The sequence below is a fragment of the Trichomycterus rosablanca genome, chromosome 19 (genome assembly GCF_030014385.1).
Source record: "Trichomycterus rosablanca isolate fTriRos1 chromosome 19, fTriRos1.hap1, whole genome shotgun sequence".
Classification (NCBI taxonomy): domain Eukaryota; kingdom Metazoa; phylum Chordata; class Actinopteri; order Siluriformes; family Trichomycteridae; genus Trichomycterus; species Trichomycterus rosablanca.
The window spans coordinates 7,203,688-7,216,389 of NC_086006.1; the positions used below are offsets into that span (position 1 = coordinate 7,203,688).

The following is a 12,702-nucleotide window of genomic DNA, read 5'->3' on the forward strand; positions in this document are numbered from 1 at the left end:
CTGCCGACGGTAAAAAGCTCATGTTTCACGCAAGTCAGTAGCACATTAGGTTATTAACGAGGATAAAGGTGATCATAATGTGAATCACACCCAGTGGCCTAAGAAGATCCGATTTCAATACGGTAATAAATTACCCCCCAAATGCGTTCCTGGGCTTATTATTTTATAACACAGACTGACTCCAGTATTAATCACAGGTACTCACCAGTTGAATTTATGATATTTTCCACTGAAAACTAAATATTGCTTAAAGCTTCAGTGCACTATATAAGAGTTTGATTATTTAAAAAAAATTCCTATAACTCAGATAGCACCCTAATTCCAAAAAAACTGGCCCCAAAATCAAAGCATGTAGTTATTTTTTCCCCACTATAGTCATTAAAATAGAAGTGTAGCATAGTTTACAAAACAATCTTACTGGTAGTGAAGCAGTGGCGGCAGGCGTAGCCCTTCAGTTCCTGCTCGCTGTCCTCACTATCAAAGTCATCCTCGCTGGCAGAGCTTAGATCCACTGAAAGAAAGAGCCAGAGTTAATAAGCAAACAGACTTATGAAGCCACAGGACGATCACAGAGAATCAATTAGCAATTGGCAAACTAAATATTTACAAGTATAGCTCAGGGCACCCTCTCTGCTGGTTTGGTCTTTTTTATTTTTTTATTTTTATTTTTTTAAACCTGGTGGTCTTAAAGCTGCATTACCCTATCAGAGGTTAAAGAGTGCACTTACAAAACTCGCTGGAAGGCGGCCGGGAGGGAGTGTTGACAGGCGTGGTGGCTGTGCGGGTCTTGATTCGGCGGAAGACAGGTTGTCTCCGGTGCCGGCGGTGGGCTCGGGAGCTAGCAGCTTCTGGGGTTTTCTTCCAGTAATAGTAAAAGGTGATCAGCTCTCCCTGCAGGAAAACACAAAACAAGCACAAGTTTAAAGGATTATTCAGACTGGGTATGATTAATGGACGTCTGTGATTAATGACACGTATTTTAAAAGGTAAAAAACATCTGGAATAATTAGAGATAGTAGCGTATAGGTAATAATTTTTTTGCATAACCAGAAAAAAAAATCTAAATATTTTTATAGGCTATTATAAAGAGAAATTGGTTTTAATGTACTGCAGTACTGCGTAAAGTGGGTAAAAACATGTTAACACGGATTATCTAATATTAAAACGAATCCCATCCAAATAGGAAACAGGACATCACCCCCTGTGCTTATTTTAATTTTTGGTTGCTTAACATTCAGCTTTTTATCTTATCAAAAAATGTCCCACAGCTCAACTGCTGTTACATATCAAGAGTTAACAGATTTATGCTGATGTCTGGTCCAAAATAAACATGGCTGTTAGCTACATTTTTGCTCCCCCATTGTTTGTACTAAAAGCCCTCAAATGTCAAACTGATAAGCGCACACAAACAGAGGCTTATTTTCAGAGCGTGGCTGACGGAAAAGGTTTAGCGCCGAGGTCAGTCAGCAGGCAAATGAATGCAGGACCTGGGAGGCTCCACGCCGGGTTTTGGACCCTGACTGGTTTGTTGTGCCGTGCTCCCTCTCTATTTCAGGATTAGACAGTGAAACTGGCTGAATGCTGGGATATTAGGATCAGTTCACTGGTGGCTGCCTGGGTGGCAGGAGCTTGAATAGGAACAAAAGAACAAGTCGAGGAGAGCTTTGGTCCTACAAATAGGGAGTGAAACGGCTTCGAGTCCCTTCGCTGGAAGAGTCGATTGAACTTTAATCAAACATTCAGGGTGCGCTTGCCATGGAGCAGAGTGTATAAATCCAGCACACAAAAGCTAGCTGGCAAATCAATACCCTACTGAAACATTAACACATGCAATCATGGATCAGAAGGAGCTTCGCTGAGGCAGACCGCACAAATTAACTGCTGCTTTCTGGCTGCACTCAAAATAATACACACACCCTGAAACGGTCGTCTGGTGCAGGGAGCAATTATGTAGTTTCCCCTGTGATGCTTCAGATTTCTCTTCTTCTATCTTTTCATGCCTTTTGCAATCCACTAAACCATTACGACCATTACTAAATATATAATGAGTAGCAATCCAGGTGCTTGATTTTTAATGTTTTAATGCTGGTGGACTAATACAGAAAGTTATTGGTTAAGACCCGGTCTGTTAATATGCATTTGTACCTCTGTACTGGGGGTTGATCTGTTCTTTCGCTTCAGCTGTTTCACTTGACATGAGTTGTTACTATGCTGCTATCAACACTTACATCTTGGGGGCTAATGTATATTTCTTGGCAGTCACTGGTTTTATTTTGGGAAGGCCATTAACGTACAACATTCCAGTAGCTCCCTCACAGGAGCAAAATGTTGTATGTGGCAATTAATACTACTGGCCAAAATACCATCAATAATGTGTCCCATATCTTGTAGAAATTGTAAAACATGGTAAAAACATGTTTTTAGCAGTTTCCCTTGTTAATTGTCCCACAGTTAAATAATCTACTTTATCCACCACTAAACTAATTTATACAAAAAAAAGATGTAATACTACCTAATTTGTAACATTTAGACTAATAAACCAAAATAATTAATTTTGTGTTGCAAACAGAGTAGCATTATTATCTTTTCACAATATATGATTAGACGAGCTTTGAGGGTAATTTATCTCTGATATGATGTTTGGAAAAATAATAAGCTGTGTAAGTGTGGGGTGCGAGAGCGTCTTGAAAAGCACAAAGCTTTGGCGCAGCCAAGCTGGGCGCAGGTGCGGGCCAAGAGATGGCAGGCTTCCTAATGTGAAATCTAATTGAAATGTGCAGATCAAAACAGTTTGGTGACACAGAGGGCAGGTTTTTCTTCAGCGTAATGACAGTTCAAACACGGCACCCCTGTTTTCTGTCTTTCTACCCTCGCCCGCCATGTCGCAGGCTTCGAGCCATGAAACTCAGACTTGATATGAGTGGAGACGGAGAAAGGTCAGTTTACCTGAAAATCAGACTGCAGGAGCATTTAATGCTCCGAAAACACTGGTAGAAAGTGAGTAATGTCATTTAAAGTTCAGCTCAATAACAAGCGCAATGTTTCACTATGAAAGGAATCAGTGTTCATTCAAAAGTAATTTATTTCACAAGCTATAAAAAGAAGTGACAAGGCCTAAAGAGCACACTCACGAGCCTACTAAAGAAGACACCGTTAATACGATCTGCTCGGGCAATATACATGGAGATGAGGCTGAAAAGACTGATGCAATGGTTTTGAGGGTATCATCGTTGGTGATGACAAATTTCCTCAGGTGGTAAAGACCTGTAGAAAATCCTCTTTTAAGTCTGGCAGTGGAAATAGGAGAGAAAATATAATTTAAAGCAAAGCGTTGAGAGGCTTTGCTAAGCCACAGCTCTACTTATTTTCCTTCCTTTGCTGCTACTCATCCATTTCGAAAGACGTGTCCTTATTTGCTCAGCTCAGACAGAAAAAATGTCTTGGTAGAGCAAGCTATTAATCCTTTATTAAGAAAGATGTCCTACTGTAATGCAAAATAAAAGATGACACCTAAGGGTGGAAATGTCTTCTACAGGACTTACAGGCACATTTCTCTAACCCACGCCTAACTTTGATGAGCATCAAAATGTCATACTGGTAAATGGAGACATTTGGAAAAAGGCCTGAGGAAATGGTGTTTGCTGTCTGTTTTTTTTTTACTTCAGTGAACATGGGTCAGTTTATTTATGACAAACTAGTGATATACAGTGTATATTTGTATAAAACAGCCAGGAAATCTTTTGGATCCTTGATTTACCCTTTTTAGCTGTGAATTATGCACACAATCTGTTTGAAATGACATAATCTGTTTGTCCATTTGGTAACTAAACCAACAGTTTGCAGCATTTTTACTCAACCTTTTTCTTCAAGCATTAAAAACAAACCCCAAAAAAAACAGTGTCTGCTGGTGAGGATGAGATACTGACAACATAAGCTTGGAATTATGGGCCATTTCCGAATGCTTCCATCTGCAGGATATTTCTGGGGGGTGGTGGATTATCTGACAAGGAAGAGGCTTACCCTCCTATCACTGCACTCTGAGATTTTTTTTCCCCATCCCATTTTAGCCCCTGGAAGATTTGATGTGTAGCCATATGGGTGTGTGTGTGTGTGTATGTGTGTGTGAACTTCAATTTCCAGAGATCATGCCTTGTTCGTTGTGATTTAGAAACAGCTCTGGCATGATGTTAGGGGAAATTGGGCCATTTGCTGGACTCTTTAGTCGTGTGTGTGTGTGTGTGCTGTGTGCAGTACAAGCGTGAAGGCTAAACTCCTGTATTTATACACTCATCCGTGTTCAAGCCCGGGCTTGAACAGATGGTTTCTGTTTTTCCTGGCAGATCTGTAATGAAGCCACAAAAGGCCCCTGCTCTGACAGGGCGCCAAACGGTTAAGGCTATAGCTGGCAAAAGGAAGGCAAGGAGAGCAGCAGAGAATGCAAGGGGAGGGCAGTGAGGGGGAGAGTCAGTGCCAAAGGGAGTGAAAAGAGGGAGAAAATGGAAGATAACAATGGACAATCAACCTTGTGTGCAGAAAATGTCTCCGGAGCGTTCACTTGAGTTAAGCCAAATGTGTTAGAGGCTTGTAGATTTGGTGAGTGGCTGTAGGAAGTCCGTCCGCAGCTGTAAACAAGTTTGGATTGTGCTTTCCTGTCCCTATACAGGGCAAAGTGTGCCCATGTAAGAGAAGGGAGGAGGGGAATTGGCTGGAATGTAATTCTAGCCTCGATGGCAGAATTTTGACTTGGGGATTTTTGCAGTGGCGGTTACACCAGTGTGGAGAAACTGGCTAAAGAAAAGTTACTGTTTAAACAGAACATTTAGCGTTTTACAGTGTGGGTTAAGTATTAAGTGTTGATGTTAAGTTTTTTTTACTGTAACCATAATGGCATGAAACAAGACGAAGTTATTTGGCGCTATTATAGCAGTGACTTTTTTTCTGTTAGCACCATTTCGGACAAACCAGAAGGAGGGATGCAAAATTCAGCATTGTTTTTTAAATGTTAGCAGTTGCTGAATAACTGTTGAATGTTTGATGTCAAAACAACAAACCACCGTGGTTCATGTCAACAAGTCTTTCAGCTTTAATAAATTTTTTATTTGTTTTTATCGACCGCTTACGCTGGTCAGTGACGCAATGGACCCGGTTGCACTGGGTGCAGAGCAGAAATACCCTGGCCAGGGCACCAATCCATTGCATTGATTCAGTCATCCCCCAAACCCAACCAGACATAGCCAGTCATGTCTGTGTTGACATACCAGCAATGCTGAGAATCAAAATTAGACCTCAGTTGTGGTGGGCTAGTGTTTGTTTGTTTATTAGGATTTTAACGTCATGTTTTACACTTTGGTTACATTCATGACAAAAACAGTAGTTACTCAGTTCATCAGTTCACAAGGTTATATCAAACACAGTCATGGACAATTTAGTGTCTCCAATTCATTTCATTTGCACGTCTTTGGACTGTGGGAGGAAACCGGAGCACCCGGAGGAAACCCACGCAAACATGGGGAGAACATGCTCCACACGGAAAGGACCCGGACCGCCCCACCTGGGAATCGAACCCAGAACCTTCTTTCTGTGAGGCAACAGTGCTACCCAGGTGGGCTTGTGTAATTGAACGCTGCGCCACCCAAGTGCCTTAAAATAATATTTTTATAATTTAACTTTATATTTTAAGGTGTAAGTTTCTGCTGTAGCATAATTCTGCACGGTGTCTGTATTTGCTGCCCCTTATATTTAAATTTTATGCTTAAGAAAATGTCTATATAATTAAAAAATCTGTTTTTTTTTTCTTGTTAAAATCAGCTAAAGAAAATACACTACAGGTCTTTAACATTCACTATTGGTGCACCTGTGCTTTTTACATTTATAATAACTGTGCAGTAAATAAAGTCAACGTATTATGTCTTTACAAAGCTAAAAAAAAAAAGACCAAAACCTCTTCAGACAGAACGATCACTTTAATTTAGACCCAATGACTCAATGTCTGTAAACCAAAACACAAAACCACACTGTGAAAGCTTGGCCTTGGTTAAACCGAGCAAAGGTGAGAGAAAACTGAGAGCTGCGACGGCTTTGGCTGGTGAAGCCGGCATTAAAAGATGTTAAATAGACAGCGAATCCCTGCTGTGCCGCCGGTTTCTGTTGGAATAGGATGAATAAGCTCTGCTTTCACAGGTCAAAGACGCACAAGCACTAGAATCAGCAGTTGTGTTTCCCTGCTGTAAGCACTTTTTCCAACAGGGGAAAGATATACAGCTACTGTGTGACATTTCTGCAGGGGTTGATCACTTTAATCCCAAAAATCTACTCGGAACAGCCACAGCTTTGTTCAGGAAACCCCATTTAATACAAGGGAAATGGACTTAAGACAACAGAATAAAAGAATTCACACTGTTGTGTGTTATATATTCATGAATGAGATGCTGGATAGAATACAAAGCCATAAAAAACCAGACAATGAGCCGCAGACTAATGACATTTTTGTGTTTCCATAAACAACGGCATCATTTAGCAAAACAAGTGAGCTATTTTGTCAAGTCTGAGACAGCTGCTGTAAACTGTGGAAGCTGTTTCTGGGATTTTAATTAGTGCTTAGCACTTAGTGCTTGTAATCACACATGCTTCTCCGAGGCTGAGGCTGCAGGGGTGACGATGCTGTGATGAATTCAATCTGACGTGTGTACAGATCTCACCAGGGTAAACATCTGCTGCAAAAGCTGAGCTCAAAACGTTCAATCACCTTGCCCATATTGGAAATTACAAAGCCCAAGGACCTGAGCAACTGGATGTTCTGCTATGAGGAGTGGTTTTATTACCTTGATGTGCGCAGTGGTAGCTTAGTGGTTAAAATAATTGATTAGTGTTTAATCGGTTCTATCCCTACTACTGCCAAACCGACACTGTTGGGCCCCTGAGCAAGGCCCTTAACCCTCCATTGCTTGCATGGAATTCGATTATAACTGTAAGCTGCTTTGAGTAAGGCGTCTGCTAAAGGCTGTATATGCAAATATGTCTAAATGTAAATCACCTTTCCATTTAGCCATCTAAATTTGACTGAATTACTTAAGATGCAGGTTCTTACATACAGGAGGTTTCCAGTAGCCATGTGGACCAGTGTTTAAATTGTTGAGTATTTTGGATGTAGCTACTTAAACCCAAAAATACCCATAGCATTTTTTGCAGAGTCTTATGGTGGTCCAGCAGCACTTTTCTCTTAAGAGGAAAATGTTCAGATCAAAACCATCGTTACATTTCAATTTTTGTGGATGTGTATATAAACATTTTTCAACTTCGGCTACTTGTGATCCATGTCACTTGATTAGGAAAAGATGCCAATAAATGTGTTTTAAAGGGTGCTCGAGCTGACAGGTCAAACTTGTGTTTGAATCTCAGCTCTGCTATCGGCAGGCCTGATTGATTGGCTTGTCCGAGGGTGGGAATGCCGGACGGGATTCTTCATAACTGTTACAATTATGACCTCTGCTGGTTGACTGAGGGGTTAACGAAGATCGATATGTGACTATTTGTACACTGTACGGATCCCTACATGAACGCGCCTTATGAAAAGAGGCAGCCGGCTCTGCATGCGTCAGGGGGGCGTGTGATGGTTATGGCTCTTCTAAGATCAGGAGAGTTGGACTGCAGCAATAGGCCGAAAAATGTTGTAATAGAATATAAAAAATGCATGGCAATGATGACATTTATTAGTCTGACAAAAGCACACTACCTGAAATCTAAAATTGTTTACGGCTTTTGTAACAATGACATGGGTCACTAAGTATGGTGCATTATACTGTAGTCCACTATGCCATACCCTATGTAGTGTATCGCCACACATGACGCTTACTAGGTTTTTATCCTCTCTAAACTAAAAAATGAAAATGTCTGCATCTGTTATTTAGAAACAATTAAAGGCTGAGATGCGGCTCAAGAAAAGTGTAAACCGTACTGTAAAAATGTCCTCCCTAGTGCCTGAAGAAAAACACAGGCTGGTGATCCGTTATTAATTTTGATCCTGCTTTGTGTTGCAGACGTTACACTGTCCAGCAATTGTGACAACCTAAAAACTCAGTGATGTTTTTCCTAACTATAAAATGTATGGATGTATATATAAAACAAGCTGAAAACAGTGATGAGACTCAGCTTCTTGGACAAGGCCTCACGGGAGGAGCTGTGTTGGAAAAACAAAGCGCAAAAGCAAAGCTCTTCTGTCTGTAGACTAAGCACGCTGGGGATTGTTTAGGAACATTTCTAGTGCCGGTATACAATATATGTTCCATGACACTGTCTTTCAAGTAGAGGAAACGGTGGCAGTGAAATGAGCAGCAGCGATCAGGCATTACACCCACTTCCCGAGCTTCCTTTTTTATTGCCTTCATATAAAGAATTCCTGCGAGCTAGTCAGGCCTGGCGTGTTTGCACAGCAGTGGGTGCTTAGTCTTGGCACCGATGCTTTATGAGAAACGCAACTAATAAGAGCTGAGGGGAGGCAGACAGATGCGCTGCGCTGCACTGCATCGCCCTCTGTAGTCCTGGCTGTAAGCCTGACGCTTAAACAAGATGCTTTATGAGTTCGTTTAGGACTTAGTTTAGATTCAGTTCTACTACATTGCTGTAATAAAGTGCTATCTTTAAAACATCAGCACCACGTAGGAAGACGACGTTTAGATTTATCTTACTTGGAACATTGAAAACCTCACATACAAAGTCACATCCAAACAAAAAAAAAGGGCCAATAAGAAGGACTCTTAAAAAAATAAGGGAAGTGCGTGCGAGGGAGAAAAAGGACGGCTGTGAAAATAAATCAAGCTTTCCTTAGGGCATTGACTGGCACCGGCACGGAGGACTGGCTTTCAACACAAAAGCAAGTTAAGGCTTAAGAAAAAAGGCTTTTTATCTGCAATAGAGCAGTGGCATTTCCTCACTGTCTATACTGAACTAACCCCACAACCTGTACTTCAGTAAATAAGCCCTGCTGCCATTTCTCTCTCTCCATTATTCTCTGTTATGACTCCACTCGGCCGCCTCATGTTTTTCCTCGCTGGGTTAAACAAGTCAAAGGATAACAAGCAAGAGAATAAAATATGTTCCATATTTCATCGATCTAATGTAATCCGGGAACATTCCAGCAGAACTTTGCCTTGAGTAAGATCACGTTAAGCTCGAGCACTCCGAATTCTGATCTCACCACGGAGTTAGCTTAATGACTGACAAAACCAACTTAAGTGGCGGTAATTACCGAACAACACTTCTCTCTTTGTGCTGTGAACTGAGTAAACAGAGCAGTAACAAAGTAATGAATCTGAACATGAAGTTCAACTACTACTCTAGTTAAACACATATCCAGTTGTGTAAACACTTCCCTGGTTAATATTTATTTATTCTGAATTAAAGCTTGCAACACTGGTTCCTTTTGTTCCCGTGAGGTTCTTTAATGACTAATCCGCAAAGTCGTTTAGACATTGCTTGTTTTTTGATAGTGTAGATTTAAAAAATATACTGACAGACAATGCAAACCACTGAGCTTTAAATGGAAACCAGTTTGTAGCACAGCCAATCTGGATCTGTTTTAAACAATTTAGATAACTGAACTTTATTTTATTTATAATTATCTTTTTTACTAATTACACAGTATTTACATCAAGAGCAATACATTATTATTTAATTATTCATGTGCAATAAATTAGATCTGTAATACACTTTCAGACAATATTTATTGTATCTTAATCCTTAATTTCTACACACTGATGGTTATTATTAATTAACAATTAACATTTTTACACAGATTAAGTGTCTTTCCTAGCTCACATAATCTACCAGTTTAAAAGGGGGAGGCATGTACTTCCTTTAAAACACAAAAATAGTCTGCTTCCCCCCCCCCCCCCCCCCCCCCCCTCTTTTTAACCGAACTTAAAAAAATGGCCTAAGGCCAATTATGCTCCAGTTGTGTTCTGGCCATGGGTGGCTATGGCGTGGTTGAGGCTCACAAACCATTATGTGTTGCACAGCTCAGAGTCAGCGTGCATTATCATCCACCTATTTCTTTATTAATGCTAACAAGTTAAGGGAGCTGTTAACGTATCTGTAAAATTTTAGTACATACATTTTTGTAAATGTCAAGATGAATTAACATTCATGAAAAAGTAAGAATAAAGCTGTAACAACATATTTAGTGTTATTTTGCTTTCTAAAGAAAAATCTAATTATTAATAACAAAAAATCAACAGCTTATGTTAAAAGCAGTATGTAAAAGTTGTGTTGCTTGGTAAATCAGTTAAAGTCAAGTATGCTATCATAATGTAAGCTTACCACAACATAGTACATTAATCAGGTTAAACAACTATATGCTTAAATATTCTGTAATCCTGGATAAAAATTATCCGATTTCAATCTAAAGTGTAAATTAAATATCAGTACAAGTGGTAAAACTCAAAACCTTGCAAAACAGTCAGTAATGTTTTTTCTCTCTCAAAATACTCTGCACATATTACATCAATTTATAGTATCTCCTTTAGGTCACAACATGTTCTGAGCATCCAAGTCCAAAAATCACACGGCCCTACCATTAAGTAAACTATTGAGGATGGTAATTTAGTATTATATAATATTAAACTGAACAATTTAATGTGTTATCATGTATTAAAGCTTTACAAAACAACACCTGAAAAAGTATTCTGATAACTAAACAACTGGTCTGTTGCAACTGAGAAGTTGTCAAGCAACAACAAAGGTACATTTTAATAAAAAGATTAGACATAAGAGACTTTAACTGAACTGTGTGGTGCGGTGACAAGGTCAATATCCCCTTTATTACACTGAAAAGTCATTTTTGCATCATGGTTATGTTGGTTTCCTTTTTTAAATGAATGATAAAACACGTCATTACAAAAAGAAATTACTTAAAAAAAATTACTTCACATGCAAGTGTAAAGATATAATATGGTTATTACTGTGTCATAAGGCCACCCGACTTTCCGGATGGTGACACGGACCAATCTGTTTACACAGACATTTTTATATAAATGTAAAAGCTATGGAAATCTTTTACATGAATTATTGCACCCCTCTAAGCAGTGTGGAAATAAAAAATGACTTATAATGAGACAAATCAGTGTACACCTGTGTAATTAATCAATCTAGGGTAAGTGAACACCATTTACGTACCTCCTTTACCTAAGTTACCATTAAATCTATTGGTGTACCAGTTTAACAACCTGAACTATTTTCAGCATTTTAATGTAACGTTATGGGGAAGTTTAAAGAGGAAGTTAATAAAACGTGAGCAGAGTAATGGTGCATTATATTGAAGCTGACAGTTACAAGGCTGTGTCATGGAGAAATCTTCTCCTTAGCAGCCCTACATAAACAGTCGTGTTTTGGTTAGAAACAGTGTGTTCTCTGTTATCGGGAACACATCCAACAGGCTAATATGCTTAGTGTTAAATCTAATATCCATGCACCGTGTCCATATGTGAGCTACTTGTGTCTCATTATTTTTAGGTTCAGCGTTCTGAGATGAAAAATAGACTTAGAGCCAAAGTGACTGGAATGCTTCAAAAAATAAAGGACTTACTGTTTCCTTGTTAGGTAGCAGCTCTTTACGAATCCTGAAAAAGTTCTTGCCGTATTGTCGAAGCCCTTTTATGAACCGTTTCTGTTTGGGGGAAAAGTAGAGAAAAGGAAACCAAGGTTAGTCAGATACTATCAGAACCACCACAACAAATCTAGATACGTCTTTTGTTTTGTGGTTTTTTTTTTGGTTTTTTTTACCTCGGCTATAATACAACAGAAAAACAAGAGGAAATGACAACAAAAGCAGGAAAGAGATCTGAGATTAATGCACAAGCAATCACAAACATGAAGCAAGAGCAATGTAAAAAGAATCTCCATAAACTGCACCACTGGCATCATGTGCAGCTGAAGTTCAGAGCTTAACTTCAATAAGTTACAAAGAACCACAAGCAACACGCCTTTCCTGCTCTAGCAAATCTCAGGCTTATACATCAAGCAGAGGCTTAAATCCAGAGAAAAGTGCAAGAATAACAAAAAAAGGTTCAAATTACAGTATTTACAGAATTATAGATTATTATACAGCATGCCTAATAGTACACTTGTAAAAATAAGTTCCAGCAACGACACCTTTGGGGCTTCAGAAGAATATCTACAGGCACATTTCTATTTCTTTAAAAGCAACAGACACTAAATCACACGAAGCAAAACCAGAAAACATTCAGAAGTAACGAACCCGAAACAGACAGGCAGACAAACAGGAGCTTGACTTTCTTCTTCCAGAGACAAGCCCCGCTACACAGTCATCTCAGCCCAGCCGAACCTCCGTTTCTCCAACTAACTCCCACCAAAAACCAACCCAAGTCCAGTCGAAGCGTCCCTCAAACGATTTAAAGTCCACACTCAGGTTGGGGAACATCTAAACTGCAAAATCCAGCAAAGTCCCGAAAGGTGGGACGCCTTTTTCGCGAGCAAGAAATAGCTTGTCACTCTCCGCTCCTCCACTACAAAGGGGAAGGCTTTACATGTGATCTCTGTGCTCGGCAGCCTCTGTTTTCAGAGCGCTCACTAAATCCTGGACTGGATTTCTGCACCGCATGCTGAGCACGCACGGAAAAGCAGCTCAGGTGTGCACGCTCGCGACCAGAACGAGCTCGAGCGACTGCGCTCGCGGAGCGGCGCTTTTCC

The 12,702-nt window shown here is 39.9% G+C and overlaps 1 protein-coding gene across 5 annotated transcripts in view; it reads right to left on the minus strand.

The window, feature by feature from the left end:
- rerea (arginine-glutamic acid dipeptide (RE) repeats a) overlaps window positions 1-12,702 on the minus strand; it is a 238,821-nt gene that overhangs the window by 6,468 nt on the left and 219,651 nt on the right. For all 5 annotated transcript variants that reach the window (XM_063016133.1, XM_063016134.1, XM_063016135.1 and 2 more), the window contains 3 exons: window positions 11,579-11,659; window positions 729-891; window positions 419-511 (listed from right to left, as the gene is read on the minus strand). In XM_063016133.1, the coding sequence (XP_062872203.1) occupies window positions 419-511; window positions 729-891; window positions 11,579-11,659 (337 nt within the window). The remainder of the gene's footprint in view (window positions 1-418; window positions 512-728; window positions 892-11,578; window positions 11,660-12,702) is intronic.